The sequence below is a fragment of the Heptranchias perlo genome, chromosome 31 (assembly GCF_035084215.1).
Source record: "Heptranchias perlo isolate sHepPer1 chromosome 31, sHepPer1.hap1, whole genome shotgun sequence".
NCBI classification, from domain to species: Eukaryota; Metazoa; Chordata; class Chondrichthyes; order Hexanchiformes; family Hexanchidae; genus Heptranchias; species Heptranchias perlo.
Genome location: NC_090355.1, coordinates 36,907,362 through 36,926,507, shown reverse-complemented (window position 1 = coordinate 36,926,507; position 19,146 = coordinate 36,907,362). Strand labels below are relative to the sequence as shown.

At 51.4% G+C, this 19,146-nt stretch overlaps 1 protein-coding gene across 1 annotated transcript in view; it reads right to left on the bottom strand.

The window, feature by feature from the left end:
* Positions 1-654: 654 nt before the first annotated feature.
* LOC137300363 (sarcosine dehydrogenase, mitochondrial-like) overlaps positions 655-19,146 on the bottom strand; it is an 86,355-nt gene continuing 67,863 nt past the window's right edge. Inside the window, exons 16-18 of the mRNA XM_067969447.1 lie at positions 15,577-15,745; positions 14,787-14,922; positions 655-1,269 (exon numbers count right to left, since the gene is read on the bottom strand). Coding sequence (XP_067825548.1) covers positions 1,144-1,269; positions 14,787-14,922; positions 15,577-15,745 — 431 coding nt within the window. The 3' untranslated portion in view covers positions 655-1,143. The remainder of the gene's footprint in view (positions 1,270-14,786; positions 14,923-15,576; positions 15,746-19,146) is intronic.

Sequence of the window (19,146 nt, the reverse complement as noted above, 5' to 3'; positions counted from 1 at the left end):
CGGCGCTCCCTCAGCACCGACCCTCCGACAGCGCGGCGCTCCCTCAGCACCGACCCTCCGACAGCGCGGCGCTCCCTCAGCACCGACCCTCCGACAGCGCGGCGCTCCCTCAGCACCGACCCTCCGACAGCGCGGCGCTCCCTCAGCACCGACCCTCCGACAGCGCGGCGCTCCCTCAGTACCGACCCTCCGACAGCGCGGCGCTCCCTCAGCACCGACCCTCCGACAGCGCGGCGCTCCCTCAGCACCGACCCTCCGACAGCGCGGCGCTCCCTCAGCACCGACCCTCCGACAGCGCGGCGCTCCCTCAGCACCGACCCTCCGACAGCGCGGCGCTCCCTCAGTACTGACCCTCCGACAGCGCGGCGCTCCCTCAGCACCGACCCTCCGACAGCGCGGCGCTCCCTCAGTACTGACCCCGTATTGTCAGCCTGGATTATGGGCGTGGGGCTCGAACCCATGACCTTCTGACTGGGTGAGAATGTTACCCACTGAGCCCCGGCTTATACTTTAACACTTAACATGTTTAGAATGACATTCCAGGAGCAAGTTACAGGCAGCAATCACTGTTTATATCTCGGTGATCAGCTCCTGCAGAGTTAAGAACTGAGCCCAGAGTGAGTGTCACACCAAGCCCATGACTCCAGCCACAACTGGGACCCTGTTGTATTTATTGATTGTTGTTAAAATGCACAGAGGTTTAGTTAATTAATCTATTGCTTGTGATCACATGGAAACTAGAAATTATTTAGATCAGAATTTAGATCAGTTTTGTCACAATGCAGACGACATCCTGTTAAATAGCAGGTGCAGCTGGCCAGGGTCGCGTGTGCGGCAGACGATGCTGGTTTTGGCACAGTGTAAACTTTAATTCGTTAAAACATGATTGAAAATAGTTATAAAGGCTGTAAAATTGGTCTTGATTGAGTAAAATGTTAAACCCTGGCCTCACTGTGAATCAGGGCGAAGGCCTCTGGTTGTAATATCATGATTCAGAAATTTCACCAAACATCCCAACATTCCATAAAACAATCTTCCAATTAAACAACTGAAACTCGACGACAACTGCAGCAAATTCCTGGTCACCCTGTTCCCAGTTTCAAAGCACTGGGACCACGATCAGACTCCGTTCCTGGCTCCTCTCTAATAAATCCCTTTCACCCGTTTGTTGTTTGGATCGAAGGGCGATTTGAGGTGGGCCTTGGCGGGGTAAGAGACCCCCATCCTCTCCAGCGAGTACTCACCATTCCGCACATAATCGGGGGTTACCTGGAGAGAGTGAGATACAGAGTCTGTGAAAACACGGCCATCTCAAGGCAAGTGCCCAGAGTGACCACTGTGGCTGAAGGCACGGCCACTAATGGTGGAGCACTGAAAATCGGGGATGCGCAAGAGGCCAGAATTGGAGGAGCGCAGAGATCTCGGAGGGTTGTAGGGCTGGAGGAGGTTACAGAGATAGGGAGGGGAGGGGTGAGGCCACGGAGGGATTTGAAAGCAAGGATGAGAATTTTAAAATCGAGGCGTTCCCAGACCGGGAGCCAATGTAGGTTAGCGAGCACAGTGGGTGATGGGAGAACGGGACCTGGTGCGAGTTAGGATACAGGGGGCAGAGTTTTGGATGAGCTCAAGTTTATGGAGGGTGGAAGATGGGAGGCCGGGCAGGAGAGCATTGGAATAGTCGAGTCTGGAGGTAACAAAAGCTTGGATGAGGGTTTCAGCAGCAGATGAGCTGAGGCGGGGTGGAGACGGGCGATGTTACGGAGGTGGAAGTAGGCGGTCTTAGTGATGGAGCGGATACGGGGTCAGAAGCTCAACTCAGGGTCAAATAGGACGCCAAGGTTGTGAACGGTCTGGTTCAGCCTCAGACAGTGGCCGGGGAGAGGGATGGAGTCAGTGGCCAGGGAATGGAGTTTGTGGCGGGGACCAAAGACAATGGCTTCAGTCTTCCCAATATTTAATTGGTGAAAATTTCTGCTCATCCAGTACTGGACGTCGGAGAAGCAGTGTGACAAATGAGAGACAGTGGAGGGGTCGGGGGCGGTGGTGGTGAGGTAGAGCTGGGTGTCGTCAGCGTACATGTGGAATCTGACATTGTGTTTTTGGATGATCATAGAATCAAAGAATCATAGAAATTTATGGCACAGAGGGAGGCCATTCGGCCCATCGTGTCCGTGCCGGCTGAAAAAGAGCCACCCAGCCTAATCCCACTTTCCAGCTCTTGGTCCGTAGCCCTGTAGGTTACAGCACTTCAGGTGCACATCCAGGTACTTTTTAAATGAGTTGAGGGTTTCTGCCTCTCCCACCCTCTCAGGCAGTGAGTTCCAGACCCCCACCACCCTCTGGGTGAAAAAAAATTCTCAACTCCCGTCTAATCCTTCTACCAATTACTTTAAATCTATGTCCCCTGGTTATTGACCTCTCTGCTATGGGAAATAGATCTTCTCTATCCACTCTATCGAGGCCCCTTGTAATTTTATACACCTCAATCAAATCTCCCTTCAGCTTCCTTTGTTCCAAAGAAAACAACTCCAGCCTATCCAATCTTTCCTCATAGCTAAAATTCTCCAGCCCTGGCAACATAGTCATAAATCCCCTCTGTACCCTCTCTAGTGCAATCATGTAATGTGTAATGTGGTGACCAGAACTGTACACTGTACTCAAGCTGTGGCCTAACTAGTGTAACCTCCCTGCTCTTATATTCTGTGCCTCGGCTAATAAAGGAAAGTATCCCTGCTAGTATGCCTTCTTAACCACCTTATCTACCTGTCCTGCTACCTTCAGGGATCTGTGGACATGCTCTCCAAGGTCCCTTTGTTTCTCTACACCTCTCAGTATCCTCCCATTTATTGTGTACTCCCTTGCCTTGTTTGCCTTCTCAAATGCATTATCTCACACTTCTCCAGATTGAATTCTATTTGCCACTTTTCTGCCCACCTGACCAGTCCATTGATATCTTCCTGCAGTCTACAGCTTTCCTCCTCACTATCAACCACACGGCCAATATTTGTATCATTGCAGTGTATCCACAAGATTGAGAGCTACATGGATAGCACGTTTCAGGAGTTGGTCACCCTGCAGGTTAAGAAAGTGCAGGCAGAGACTGGGTGACCGCCAGACAGACAAGGAGGACCAGGAAGGCAGTGCAGGAGTCTGCTGAGGGCATCTCACTCTCTAATCAGTATTCAGTTCTGAATATTGGTGGGAGAGAGGGTTTCTCTGGGGAGTTCAGCCAGAGCTGCGTCCACAGCACCATGGATGGTCCAGCCACACGGGGAGTGATAGGGAATTCTATAGTTAGGGAAGCAGACTGGTGTTTCTGAGGCCGCAGCCGTGATTCCAGGATGGTATGTTGCCTCCCTGGTGCCAGGGTCATGGTGTCACTGAGTGGCTGCAGAACATTCTGGGGGCGGGGGGGAGGGCGGGGGAGGGTGAACAGCCAGAGGTCATGGTCCATATCGGTACCAACAACATAGGTAGAAAGAGGGATGAGATCCTGCAGGCAGAGTGTAAGGAGTTAGGAAAGAGATTAACAAGCAGCACCTCAAAGGTAGTAATCTCCGGATTACTCCCGATGCCATGCTCTAGTGAGTCTAGAAATAGGAGGATAGAGCAGATGAATGCGTGGCTGGAGAAATGGTGCAGGAGGGAGGGCTTTAGATTTCTGGGGCATTGGGACCGCTTCTGGGGGAGGTGGGACCTGTACAAGCCGGACGGGTTGCACCTCAGCAGGGCCGGGACCAATGTCCTCACGGGGAGGTTTGCTAACGCTGTTGGGGAGGGTTTAAACTAACTTGGCAGGGGGATGGGAACCTGAGAGGAGATTCAGAAGGGAGAGTAACAAAGCTGGACGTGGAAGGCAGAAAAGCAGTGGAAGGCAGCGGAAACAAAGGCCAGCAGCAAATAAGGTCAAAATTGGAAAAAATGTTAAAAAGGCAAAATTAAAGGCACTTTATCTGAATGCTCACAGCGTTCACAACAAGGTCGATGAATTGAGGGCACAAATAGAAATAAATGGGTCTGATCTAATTGCCGTTACAGAGACGTGGCTGCAGAGTGACCAAGGCTGGGAACTGAATATTCAAGGATATTCGAAATTTAGGAAGGAGAGGCTAAAAGGAAAAGGAGGTGGGGTAGTGCTGTTAATAAAGGATGAGATCAGTTCAATAGTGAGAAAGGATCTTGGCTCAGAAGATCAAGATGTAGAATCAGTTTGGGTGGAGCTAAGAAACAGCAAGGGGCAGAAAACATTGGTGGGAGTTGTTTATTGGCCACCAAACAGCAGTGGTAATGTAGGGCACGGTATAAAGCAGGAAATTAGAAGTGCATGTAACAAGGGTAATACAGTAATCATGGGGGACTGTAATCTACACATAGATTGGGCAAACCAAATTAGCACTAATACCGTGGAGGACAAATTCCTGGATTGTATACGAGATGGTTTTCTAAATCAGTATGTTGAGGAACCAACTAGGGGACAGGCTATTTTAGATCTAGTATTGTGCAATAAGAAAGGGTTAATTAATAATCTTGTTGTAAAGGAGCCCTTAGGGAAGAGTGACCATAATATGATAGAATTCTTCATTAAGTTTGAAAGTGATGTAGTTCAATCCGAAACTAGGGTCTTAAATCTAAACAAAGGAAACTACAAAGGTACGAGGCGCAAGTTGGCTGTGGTTGACTGGGGAACTACATTAAAAGGTATGACGGTAGACAGGCAATGTCTGGCATTTAAAGAATTAATACATAATTTGCAACAAATATATATTCCTTTAAGGCACAAAAACCCAACAGGAAAAGTGGTCCAACCGTGGCTAACAAGAGAAATTAAAGATCGTATTAAATCAAAGGAAGAGGCAGATAAAGTTGCCAGAAAAAGCAGTAAACCTGAGGATTGGGAGCATTTTAGAATTCAGCAAAGGAGGACCAAGAAATTGATAAAGAGGAAAAATAGAATGAGAGTAAACTAGTGAGAAACATAAAAACGGACTGTAAAAGCTTCTATAGGTCTGTAAAAAGGAAAAGACTGGTGAAGGCAAATGTGGGTCCCTTACAGACAGTGACGGGAGAATTTATAATGGGGAATAAGGAAATGGCAGAGAAATTAAACAAATACTTTGGGCTCGATATTAGGAGGGCGGGGGGTCGACTGGGCGCGTGGGTAACGTGCCCGGTGAAATCGGGGTGCTCCGCACGCAATCGCAGCTTGATTGAAGGTACTTACCTTTGCTTCCGGGTTTCGCAGCGGGCGGACTGCGCATGCGCATCATAGGCTGTCAGCTGGAGGAGCTCGATTTAAAGGGGCAGTCCTCCACTGACTGATGCTGCAGAAAATAGGAACAATGACAGCATGGAGCAGCCCAAGGGAAGGCTGCTCCCAGGTTTAATGATGCCTCACTCCAGGTATTATTGGATGGGGTGAGGAGGAGGGGGAGGACAGAGATCTTCCCCCGGGCGGGCGGGAGGAAGCGGCCTGCCTCTGCCACCAAGAAGGCCTGACTCGAGGTGGCAGAGGAGGTCACCTGCACCACCAACATATCGCGCACCTGCATACAGTGCAGGAGGCGCTTCAATGACCTAAGTAGGTCAGCCGAAGTGAGTACACTTACTCATTCCCCTACACTCCGTCTGCCACATCACCGCCCCTACCCCACATCTCCTTCTGCACTGCCAACACTACTCTATCACATCACTCCTCACACCCACTCAAAACTTTCTTATTTTTTATTCGTTCACGGGATGTGGGCGTCGCTGGCGAGGCCGGCATTTATTGCCCATCCCTAATTGCCCCTTGAGAAGGTGGTGGTGAGCCGCCTTCTTGAACCGCTGCAGTCCGTGTGGTGACGGTTCTCCCACAGTGCTGTTAGGAAGGGAGTTCCAGGATTTTGACCCAGCGACGATGAAGGAACGGCGATATATTTCCAAGTCGGGATGGTGTGTGACTTGGAGGGGAACGTGCAGGTGGTGTTGTTCCCATGTGCCTGCTGCTCTTGTCCTTCTAGGTGGTAGAGGTCGCGGGTTTGGGAAGTGCTGTCGAAGAAGCCTTGGCGAGTTGCTGCAGTGCATCCTGTGGATGGTGCACACTGCAGCCACAGTGCGCCGGTGGTGAAGGGAGTGAATGTTTAGGGTGGTGGATGGGGTGCCAATCAAGCGGGCTGCTTTATCTTGGATGGTGTCGAGCTTCTTGAGTGTTGTTGGAGCTGCACTCATCCAGGCAAGTGGAGAGTATTCCATCACACTCCTGACTTGTGCCTTGTAGAGGGTGGAAAGGCTTTGGGGAGTCAGGAGGTGAGTCACTCGCCGCAGAATACCCAGCCTCTGACCTGCTCTTGTAGCCACAGTATTTATATGGCTGGTCCAGTTAAGTTTCTGGTCAATGGTGACCCCCAGGATGTTGATGGTGGGGGATTCGGCGATGGTAATGCCGTTGAATGTCAAGGGGAGGTGGTTAGACTCTCTCTTGTTGGAGATGGTCATTGCCTGGCACTTATCTGGCGTGAATGTTACTTGCCACTTATGAGCCCAAGCCTGGATGTTGTCCAGGTCTTGCTGCATGTGGGCTCGGACTGCTTCATTATTTGAGGGGTTGCGAATGGAACTGAACACTGTGCAGTCATCAGCGAACATCCCCATTTCTGACCTTATGATGGAGGGAAGGTCATTGATGAAGCAGCTGAAGATGGTTGGGCCTAGGACACTGCCCTGAGGAACTCCTGCAGCAATGTCCTGGGGCTGAGATGATTGGCCTCCAACAACCACTACCATCTTCCTTTGTGCTAGGTATGACTCCAGCCACTGGAGAGTTTTCCCCCTGATTCCCATTGACTTCAATTTTACTTGGGCTCCTTGGTGCCACACTCGGTCAAATGCTGCCTTGATGTCAAGGGCAGTCACTCTCACCTCACCTCTGGAATTCAGCTCTTTTGTCCATGTTTGGACCAAGGCTGTAATGAGGTTTGGAGCCGAGTGGTCCTGGCGGAACCCAAACTGAACATCGGTGAGCAGGTTATTGGTGAGTAAGTGCCGCTTGATAGCACTGTCGACGACACCTTCCATCACTTTGCTGATGATTGACAGTAGACTGATGGGGCGGTAATTGGCCGGATTGGATTTGTCCTGCTTTTTGTGGACAGGACATACCTGGGCAATTTTCCACATTGTCAGGTAGATGCCAGTGTTGTAGCTGTACTGGAACAGCTTGGCTAGAGGCGCAGCTAGTTCTGGAGCACACGTCTTCAGCACTACAGCTGGGATGTTGTTCGGGCCCATAGCCTTTGCTGTATGCAGTGCACTCAGCTGTTTCTTGATATCACGTGGAGTGAATCGAATTGGCTGAAGACCGGCTTCTGTGATGGTAGGGATATCGGGAGGAGGCTGAGATGGATCATCCACTCGGCACTTCTGGCTGAAGATGGTTGCAAATGCTTCAGCCTTGTCTTTTGCACTCACGTGCTGGACTCCGCCATCATTGAGGATTGGGATGTTTGCAGAGCCTCCTCCTCCCGTTAGTTGTTTAATTGTCCACCACCATTCACGACTGGATGTGGCAGGACTGCAGAGCTTTGATCTGATCCGTTGGTTGTGGAATCGCTTAGCTCTGTCTATAGCATGTTGCTTCCGCTGTTTAGCATTCATGTAGTCCTGAGTTGTAGCTTCACCATGTTGGCACCTCATTTTTAGGTACGCCTGGTGCTGCTCCTGGCATGCTCTTCTACACTCCTCATTGAACCAGGGTTGATCCCCTGGCTTGTTGGTAATGGTAGAGTGAGGAATATGCCGGGCCATGAGGTTACAGATTGTGCTGGAATACAATTCTGCTGCTGATGGCCCACAGTGCCTCATGGATGCCCAGTTTTGAGCTGCTAGATCTGTTCTGAATCTATCCCATTTAGCACGGTGATCGTGCCACACAACACGTTGGATGGTGTCCTCAGTGTGAAGACGGGACTTCATCTCCACGAGGACTGTGCGGTGGTCACTCCTACCAATATTGTCATGGACAGATGCATTTGCGACAGGTAGATTGGTGAGGACGAGGTCAAGTAAGTTTTTCCCTCGTGTTGGTTCGCTCACCACCTGCCGCAGGCCCAGTCTGGCAGCTATGTCCTTCAGGACTCGGCCAGTGGTGGTGCTACCGAGCCACTCTTGGTGATGGACATTGAAGTCCCCCACCCAGAGTACATTTTGTGCCCTTGCTACCCTCAGTGCTTCCTCCAAGTGGTGCTCAACATGGAGGAGGACTGATTCGTCAGCTGAGGGAGGGCGGTAGGTGGTAATCAGCAGGAGGTTTCCTTGCCCATGTTTGACCTGATGCCATGAAATTTCATGGGGTCCAGAGTCAATGTTGAGGACTCCAAGGGCCACTCCCTCCTGACTGTATATCACTGTACCGCCACCTCTGGTGGGTCTGTCCTGCCGGTGGGACAGGACATACCCAGGGATGGTGATGGAAGAGTCTGGGACGTTGGCTGAAAGATATGATTCTGTGAGTATGGCTATGTCAGGCTGTTGCTTGACTAGTCTGTGGGACAGCTCTCCCAATTTTGGCACAAGTCCCCAGATGTTAGTGAGGAGGACCTTGCAGGGTCGACTGGGCTTGGTGTTTTGCCGTTGTCATGTCCGGTGCCCAGTGGTCCGATGCTGGGTGGTCCGTCCGGTTTTATTCTTATTATGACTTTTCGTAGTGAGATTTTACAACTGAGTGGCTTGCTAGGCCATTTCAGAGGGCAATTAAGAACCAACCACATTGCTGTGGGTCTGGAGTCACATATAGGCCAGACCGGGTAAGGGCGGCAGGCTTCCTTCCCTAAAGGACATTAGTGAACCAGATGGGTTTTTACGACAATCCGGTAGTTTCATGGCCATCATTACTGATACTAGTATTTTAATTCCAGATTTTTATTTAATTAATTGTATTTTAATTAATTAAATTTAAATTCGCCAGCTGCCGTGGCAGGATTCGAACTCATGACTCTGAATTTTAGTCCAGGCCTCTGGATTACTAGTCCAGTAACATAACCACTATGCTACCTCATCCTCATCGTACCTGCACCTACTCACCTCGCCAGTACTCATCCCGCCACTACCACTCAACCCAATCCTCATACAATCTCATGGCTCTATCTCATACTCACCCTCTCATGCATCTCTTTCACGGCCAGCCTCACTCAACCTGCCACTACCTGTGCTGCAGCCACAGGGCATGCATCACATATGTGCAGTAGGCAGCGTAAGGCAAACGTGTCGTGAGCATGAAGGGGATGCACAAGGGTGTTTGAGGGTTTGTCATGGTTTTTACTTATATTTAATTTCTGATCAACTCACATTACATATTATATTGTCACCACTACTGCCATGTCTTCGCGAATCTTGTCTGGTTCGTGCAATAATGCCCTCTCCTGAGGATCACTATGAAGACCCACACCTGATGCCACCCATTGTGTCACTGCAGAGTGGGTGTAGGTGTATTTGCAGGGCTCTTTTGTGCAGACGACTGAGAGACATCGGCGATGTCCCTGGTGGCACCCTGGAAGGATGCGAAGGAGAAGTTGTTGAGGGCAGTGGTGACTTTGACAGCAACAGGTAGGAAGATGGTGCTCGGGCCAGCCAGGAGCAGCTCGGCATGAAGGAGGCTGCAGATGTCCACGACTACATGTCGAGTGACTCTGAGCCTCCGTGTGCAGTGCTGCTCAGAGAGGTCCAGGAAGCTGAGCCTCGGTCTGTAGACCCTGTGGCGAGGTTAGTGCCTTCTGCAATGCATCTCTCTCTGCCATTGCCCTCCCTCCAGCAGTGCAGGTGGATGTGTCACAGCACTGTGTTGTGGGGCTCCACGTGTCAGAGGTGGACGGTGTGGCCGGCGAGGCTGTTCGCCCTCCGAGGAGGTCATGACTGCAGCTACGGCGGCCCCCATCCGGAAGATGTACATTTGAGGGGGTCCGCAAGGTACGTACATGTGTCTGGACACCGGGGTAAGTTTGCAAGTTTGTGAATTTTATTATTAGGAGGAGGGTGGCCCCGGGAATCCCCGATTTTTGCAGTCCCCCCGCCACGAACACACCTGATTGGGGGTGTGGAAATCGAGCCCCTTGTGTCTGTCTTCAGGGAAGAAGACACAAAAAACCTCCCAGAAATATTAGAGAACCAAGAGTCTGGCGAGAATGAGGAACTGAAGGAAATTAGTATAAGTAAAAAAAATAGTACTAGAGAAATTAATGGGACTGAAAGTCGATAAATCCCAAGGACCTGATGATCTGCATCCCAGGGTTTTGAAAGAGGTGTCTCTATAGAGATAGTGGATGCATTGGTTGTCATCTTCCAAAACTCTATAGATTCTGGAACGGTTCCTGCAGATTGGAGGGTGGTAAATGTAACCCCTTTATTTAAAAAAGGAGGGAGAGAGAAAACAGGGAACTACAGACCTGTTAGCCTGACATCAGTCGTGGGGAAAATGCTAGAGTCTATTATAAAGGATGTGATAACAGGACACTTAGAAAATAATAATAGGATTTGGCAGAGTCAACATGGATTTATGAAAGGGAAATCATGTTTGACAAACCTATTGGAGTTCTTTGAGGATGTAACTAGTAGAATAGATAAGGGGGAACCAGTGGATGTGGTGTATTTGGATTTTCAGAAGGCTTTCGATAAGGTCCCACAGGAGATTGGTGAACAAAGTTAGAGCACATGGAATTTGAGGGTAATATACTGGCATGGATTGAGAATTGGTTAACAGACAGAAAACAGAGAGTAGGAATAAACGGGTCTGTTTCAGGTTGACAGACTGTGACTAGTGGGGTACCGCAGGGATTGGTGCTTGGGCCCCAGCTATTCACAATATATATCAATGATTTGGATGAGGGGAGCAAATGTAATATTTCCAAGTTTGCTGATGACACAAAACTAGGTGGGAATGTGAGTTGTGAGGAGGATGCAAAGAGGCTTCAAGGGGATATAGACAGGCTAAGTGAGTGGGCAAGAACATGGCAGATGGAATATAATGTGGAAAAATGTGAAGTTATCCACTTTGGTAGGAAAAACAGAAATACAGAGTATTTTTTAAATGATGAGAGATTGGGAAATGTTGATGTTCAAAGGGACCTGGGTGAGTCACTGAAAGCTAACATGCAGGTGCAGCAAGCAATTAGGAAGGCAAATGGTATGTTGGCCTTTATTACAAGAGGATTTGAGTACAGGGGTAAAGATGTCTTACTGCAATTATATAGGGCCTTGGTGAGACTACACCTGGAGTATTGTGTACAATTTTGGTCTCCTTACCTAAGAAAGAATATACTTTCCATAGAGGGAGTGCAACGAAGGTTCACCAGACTGATTCCTGGGATGGCGGGATTGTCGTATGAGGAGAGATTGAGTAGACTAGGCCTGGATTCTCTAGAGTTTAGAAGAATGAGAGGTGATCTGATTGAAACATACAAAATTCTTACAGGGCTCGACAGGGTAGATGCAGGGAGGATGTTTCCCCTGGCTGGGGAGTCTAGAACCAGGGGTTACAGTCTCAGAATAAGGGGTCGGCCATTTAAGACTGAGATGAGGAGAAATTTCTTCACTCAGAGGGTGGTGAATCTTTGGAATTCTTTACCCCAGAGGGCTGTGGAGGCTCAGTCATTGAGTACATTCAAAACAGAGATCGATAGATTTATAGATGTTAAAGGCATCAAGGGATATGGGGATGGTGCAGGAAAATGGCGTTGGGGTAGAAGATCAGCCATGATCTTGTTGAATGGCGGAGCAGGCTCGAGGGGCCGGATGGCCTACTCCTGCTCCTATTTCTTATGTTCTTATCTGCAAACTTCTTAATCAAGCCCCGACATTTAAGTCCAAATCATTAATAAATAACACAAAAAGCAAGGGACCCAGTACTAAACCCTGCGGAACCCCACTGGAAACAGCCTTCCAGTCACAAAAACAGAGTCGACCATTACCCTTTGCTTCCTGCCACTGAGCCAATTCTGGATCCAACTACCCACTTTCCCTTGGATCCCATGAGCTTTTACTTTTCTGACCAGTCTGCCATGTGGGACCTTGTCAAAAGCCTTGCTAAAATCCATGTAGACTGCCTCAATTGCATTACCCTCATCGACCCTCCTAGTTACCGCCTCCACAAATTCAATTAAGTTAGTCAGGGATGATCTTCCCTTAACTAATCCATGCTGACTGTCCTTGATTAACCCGTGACTTTCTAAATGATGATTTATCCTGTCCCTCACAATTTTTTCCAATAATTTGCCCACCACCGAAGTTAGGCTGACTGGCCTGTAATTACTCAGTCCCTTTTTAAACAACTGTACAATGTTAGCAGTCCTCCAGTCCTCCGGCACCACGCCTGTATCCAGTGAGGATTGGAAAATGATGGTCAGAGCCTCCGCTATTTCCTCCCTTGCTTCTCTTAGCAGCCTGGGATACATTTCATCTGGGCCTGGCGATTTATCCACTTTCAAAGATGCTAAACCCCTTAATATTTCCTCTCTCACTATGTTTATCCCATCCAATATTTCACACTCCCCCTCCTTAACTTCAATCTCTGCATCATCCCTCTCCTTTGTGAAGTCAGACACAAAGTATTTATCAGGAACCACACCCACATCTTGCGCCAAGGGGCAGCATGTAGATGAGAAATAGGAGGGGCCGAGGATAGATCCTTGGGGGACTCCGGAGGTAACGGAGCGGGAGCGGGAAGAGAAACCATTGCAGGTGATTCTCTGGCTATGACTGGATAAGAATGGAACCAGACGAGCGCAGTCCCACCCAGCTGGACGATGGAGGAGAGGCATTGGAGGAGGATGGTGTGGTCAACCCGTGTCAAAGGCTGCAGACAGGTGGAGAAGGATGAGGAGGGAGAGTTTACCCCGGTCACAGTCACACAGGATCTCATTTGTGACTTCAATAAGGGCCATTTCAGTACTGTGGCAGGGAAGGAAACCTGATTGGAGGGATTCAAACACAGAGTTGCAGGAAAGATGGGCACGGATTTGGGAGGCGACAAAACGTTCAAGGACAGAGGGGTCAAGAGTGGGTTTCTGGAGGAGGGGGTGATGACGGCAGATTTGAAGGGGAGGGGGACAGTACCTGAGAAGAGGGAACTGTTAACTATCAGCTAACATGGGGGTCAGGAAGGGAAGCTGGGGGGGGTCAATTGTTTAGTTGGAATGAGGTCAAGGGAGCAAGAGATGGGTCTCATGGTCAAGATGAGCTCAGAGAGGGCATGTGGGGAGATAGGAGAGAAACTGGAGAAAGTTGTAAGTTCAGGGCTTGGGCAGGGGGGGAAGTGGCAGAAGCAGCTGAACAGATGGTCTCAATCTTAACGATAAACATGTCCATGAGCTCCTCGCACACTTCTTGTTGGAGGTGAGGGTGGAGAGAGAGGACGGGGAGAGGGGTTTAAGGAGACGGTTGGTAGGGGAGAAGCTGAGGAGAAGGTGCCAGAGGAGTCGGGGGACAGACCAAGGTGTGATTTGGTGATAAGGGACACACCGCCACCGCGGCGGTCTGGGTGGGGCAAGTGGTGGAAGATATCGTCAGGCGGGGAGGCTTCACTCAAGGGGAAGGTGTCATCACCCATCAGCCAGGTTTCCGTCAAGGCCATGATGTCGATGTAATCATCCACAATAAGCTCATGGACGGCAAGGGCCCTGTTCACAAACGAATGGACATTCTGGAAGGAGAAGCAGAGAGGGGTGGTGAGAGCGGATATGCTTGCAGAGTTCACAGGGTCAACGGTGGGAGGGGTGAGTGGGGTGGGAGGGAGATTAGCAAGTTTAGTCCCCAGCAGATGCGCTGAGCAGGCCAGTCGGTGAGAGGAGGGCGGGGCAATTGGGGTTGCTGCTCGTAAGGAGGCAGGAGGCAGTGACAAGTGCCTCGAAGGGCCCTTCGAAGGATGCCAAGAGAGACTCAGGGGGAAGCTGTAGGCTTATCTAAGGGGGAGTCAAGCCTGGGACAGCGGCAGGAGAGTCAGAAGGTCAAGGAGTGGTGAAGGGTTGGGGCAGGGATTGGGGGAAAAAGTACCTGAGAGGGGAAAAATGAAAGGAGGCATGACTGGGTAACAGGAAGGCGAGGAAACAGGAGAGAAGGGACCAAGAGGGATAAAGAGAAGAGAAAGAAAAAGGGAATTGGATAAATACTTGAAAAGGAAAAATTTGCAGGGCTATGGGAAAAGATCAGGGGAGTGGGACTAATTGGATAGATCTTTCAAAGAGCCGGCACAGGCACGATGGGCCGAATTGCCTCCTCCTGTGTTGTGTGACTCCATGAGATAGAAGTAATGGACTCAGGATCCAAGTGACAGTCCTAATGTGCAAAGAGGGAACTTGAGTTACCTCCAGAGATTAGGAGAGTGTTGTCCTGGTCATAAACAGAGGACCTTTTCCCGTACTCCAGGAATTGTTAAAACTCAGTATCTTAATGTCTCAATGAATTTTCCAATATCTGATCAACCAACTGTTAGCACGTGTTAGGTACAGAGTAAAGCCCCCTCTACACTGTCCCATCAAACACTCCCAGGGCAGGTACAGGGTTAGGTACAGAGTAAAGCCCCCTCTACACTGTCCCATCAAACACTCCCAGGGCAGGTACAGGGTTAGGTACAGAGTAAAGCCCCCTCTACACTGTCCCATCAAACACTCCCAGGGCAGGTACAGGGTTAGATACAGAGTAAAGCTCCCTCTACACTGTCCCATCAAACACTCCCAGGGCAGGTACAGGGTTAGATACAGAGTAAAGCTCCCTCTACACTGTCCCATCAAACACTCCCAGGTGTCCATATTACTTCTACTTACCACTCCACCCTCAGTGTCCCTGATATAGCCGTAAGCTATGGTCTTATTGAGCGTAAATGCGAAATCGGCCCTCCGGATGTGTCCGACCAGTTTCCCGTTCCTCCAAATAACTTCCAGGCCGAACATGGGCACTTTCCTGCAGGATAAGGATTGGCGTTTGTATCAAAAACAGACAGGAGAATATGATGAAAACACCACCAAAGCTCAGACCAGGCAAGCCAGCGAGTGGTCAGCAGGGTCTGACCTGGAGGATGAAACGGGAAGGAGCCTGAATCCTGTCCTTCCACATACTTTGGTCCCAAAAATTCCACGTGTAAAACGAATGTTAAAACAAGCCTGGCTGACATTTCCTGGCCTGTAAAGTATCTCAATCCCGCCATTAATTCAGTAGTTTCACGTCTGAGGAATGGAACAAAGGATTGAAACTGGGCCCACTCAGGGGGCGCTGGTACAAATGGTCAGGGATTCCCAGGCAACCGAACACTATGAATGTTCTCGATAGCTCAATGCTCTATTTTTTTAGACTTGGCTGGGTTTGGGGATTGGCCAATCGACTGAACAGATGAAGCTGTGATTCTGCTCTTTGCAGGCAGCCTCCTCCCCGGGCCGTCACACTGAGCTGCAATTACTCAGCATTTTAAATTGTACATCAGAATGTTCCTTACAGTCTTGCTCACACACTAAATGGAGATTAACTTCAAACAATACTTTTCTCTATATTTAAATAATAACCCGAGGTGCTGGGTTCTCCCCACACCAGGACGGAGACTGTTCAGATTCAGAGACTCACTCATCAATGGTGAAACACACCAGGCGTTTAAAAAGACCCTCCGCCTTCTGCTTCTCCAAAGCCTCTCGGCCAAGAAATGGGATTTTTGACTTCAGTTTGCATGTGAAAGCAAGTCCAGCTTCCAGTGGAGTGTCATCGGATCGAAGGTCAGCGTGCCAGTGTCTGTACCCTGCAACACAAGGGGAGCTGCCAATCAGCGTGCTTCCGTTTAAAGAGTCTGCGTCTCACATCCCTTACCTGCCAAGGTCGGCCTTTTACAGTCAGGGGCTACACACAGCTTCAATCAAGAACAAGGATTGAGCAGGGGACACGTGATGGACAAACCCTGATCCCAAACCCTGATCCCAAACCCTGATCTCCAATCAGTTTTCTCGTTAACTCAAGACTTGCACCTGTGAGCACCTTTCACCGACTCAGGACGTCCCAAAGCGCTTTAGAGCCAATGAAGTACTTTTGAAGTTTAGTCACTGTTGTAATGTAGGAAACGTGGCAGCAAGTTTGGGCACAGCAAGATCCCACAAACAGCAATGAGATAATGACCAGGTAATCTGTTTTTAGTGATGTTGGTTGAGGGATAAATATTGGCCCCAAGACACCGGGGAGAATTCCCCCTGCTCTTCTTTGAATAGTGCCATGCGATCTTTTACCTCCATCTGACAGGACAGATGGAGCCTCGGTTTAACATCACATCCTAAAGACGGCCCCTCCGACAGTGCGGCGCTCCCTCAGTACTGCCCCTCTGACATGGCAGACGCTCCCTCAGTACTGCTCCTCCGACAGTGCAGCGCTCCCTCAGTACTGACCCTCCGACAGTGCAGCGCTCCCTCAGTACTGCCCCTCCAACAGTGCAGCACTCCCTCAATACTGCCCCTCCGACAGTGCAGCACTCCCTCAGTACTGCCCCTCCGACAGTGCAGCGCTCCCTCAGTACTGACCCTCCGACAGTGCAGCGCTCCCTCAGTACTGACCCTCCGACAGTGCAGCGCTCCCTCAGTACTGACCCTCCGACAGTGCAGCACTCCCTCAGTACTGCCCCTCCGACAGGTCAGCGCTCCCTCAGTACTGCCCCTCCGACAGTGCAGCGCTCCCTCAGTACTGACCCTCCGACAGTGCAGCGCTCCCTCAGTACTGACCCTCCGACAGTGCAGCGCTCCCTCAGTACTGCCCCTCCAACAGTGCAGCGCTCCCTCAGTACTGCCCCTCCGACAGGGCAGCGCTCCCTCAGTACTGCCCCTCCGACAGGGCAGCGCTCCCTCAGTACTGCCCCTCCGACAGGGCAGCGCTCCCTCAGTACTGCCCCTCTGACATGGCAGACGCTCCCTCAGTACTGCTCCTCCGACAGTGCAGCGCTCCCTCAGTACTGCCCCTCCGACAGTGCAGCGCTCCCTCAGTACTGACCCTCCGACAGTGCGGCACTCCCTCAGTACTGACCCTCCGACAGTGCAGCACTCCCTCAGTACTGACCCTCTGACATGGCAGACGCTCCCTCAGTACTGACCCTCCGACAGTGCAGCGCTCCCTCAGTACTGACCCTCCGACAGGGCAGCGCTCCCTCAGTACTGCTCCTCCGACAGTGCAGCACTCCATCAGTACTGCCCCTCCGACAGGGCAGCGCTCCCTCAGTACTGCCCCTCCAACAGTGCAGCGCTCCCTCAGTACTGACCCTCCGACAGTGCAGCGCTCCCTCAGTACTGACCCTCCGACAGTGCAGCGCTCCCTCATTACTGACCCTCCGACAGTGCGGCACTCCCTCAGTACTGACCCTCCGACAGTGCAGCACTCCCTCAGTACTGACCCTCTGACATGGCAGACGCTCCCTCAGTACTGCTCCTCCGACAGTGCAGCGCTCCCTCAGTACTGACCCTCCGACAGGGCAGCGCTCCCTCAGTACTGCTCCTCCGACAGTGCAGCACTCCCTCAGTACTGACCCTCCGACAGTGCAGCGCTCCCTCAGTACTGCCCCTCCGACAGTGCAGCGCTCCCTCAGTACTGACCCTCCGACAGTGCAGCGCTCCCTCAGTACTGACCCTCCGACAGTGCGGCACTCCCTCAGTACTGACCCTCCGACAGTGCAGCGCTCCCTCAGTACTGCCCCTCCGACAGTGCAGCGCTCCCTCAGTACTGACCCTCCGACAGTGCAGTGCTCCCTCAGTACTGACCCTCCGACAGTGCGGCACTCCCTCAGTACTGACCCTCCGACAGTGCAGCGCTCCCTCAGTACTGACCCTCCGACAGTGCAGCGCTCCCTCAGTACTGACCCTCTGACAGTGCAGCGCTCCCTCAGTACTGACCCTCCGACAGTGCAGCGCTCCCTCAGTACTGACCCTCCGACAGTGCAGCGCTCCCTCAGTACTGACCCTCCGACAGTGCAGCGCTCCCTCAGTACTGACCCTCCGACAGTGCAGCACTCCCTCAGTACTGACCCTCCGACAGTGCAGCGCTCCCTCAGTACCGACCCTCCGACAGTGCGGCACTCCCTCAGTACTGACCCTCCGACAGTGCAGCGCTCCCTCAGTACTGACCCTCCGACAGGGCAGCGCTCCCTCAGTACTGCCCCTCCGACAGTGCAGCGCTCCCTCAGTACTGCCCCTCCGACAGTGCAGCGCTCCCTCAGTACTGCCCCTCCGACAGTGCAGCGCTCCCTCAGTACTGCCCCTCCGACAGTGCAGCGCTCCCTCAGTACCGACCCTCCGACAGCGCAGCGCTCCCTCAGTACTGACCCTCCGACAGTGCAGCGCTCCCTCAGTACTGACCCTCCGACAGTGCGGCGCTCCCTCAGTACTGACCCTCCGACAGTGCAGCGCTCCCTCAGTACTGACCCTCCGACAGTGCAGCGCTCCCTCAGTACTGACCCTCCGACAGTGCGGCGCTCCCTCAGTACTGACCCTCCGACAGTGCAGCGCTCCCTCAGTACTGACCCTCCGACAGTGCGGCGCTCCCTCAGTACTGACCCTCCGACAGTGCAGTGTTCCCTCAGTACTGACCTGGGAGTGTCAGCCTAGATTATTGGCTCAAGTCTCTGGAGTGGGACTTGAACCCACGACCTTCTGACTCAGGGGTGAAGTGTTACCCACTGAGCCCCGTCTGACACCTGGATTTAGATTCCCAGGAGGAAGGTCCATGGAATGCCACTGTGCCAGTGAGAGATGCATCAGTGGAATGGACAAACTCATTAAATGACATTGGCTGCTTCACTCTTGTGGCCAAGGACCACAGCTTTACCCAGGTGGCCTCGATCCCTGACCCCTCGATCCCTGACCCCTCGATCCCTGACCCCTCGATCCCTGACCCCTCCAGCCTGTCCATCTGCTCCATGGTGGAAATCAATTATCATTGATTTTTAAATGGCTGGAGTAGCAGAGATTTTACCATTTGATCAAATGTTGAACAGTGTCGCTCGTTATCGGGAAAAATGAAAAGCTGCACGTGCTGGAAATAGAATCAGGAAACGGTGGGAATAGAAAGAGGGTCAATCAGGGTCAGAGAGAGGGCACAGGTCACCATTGCGGAGAGAGATCCTTCACCGTTTGACTGAGGTGCCAAAGTGGGAGTGCGATCGCACTGTGCTGC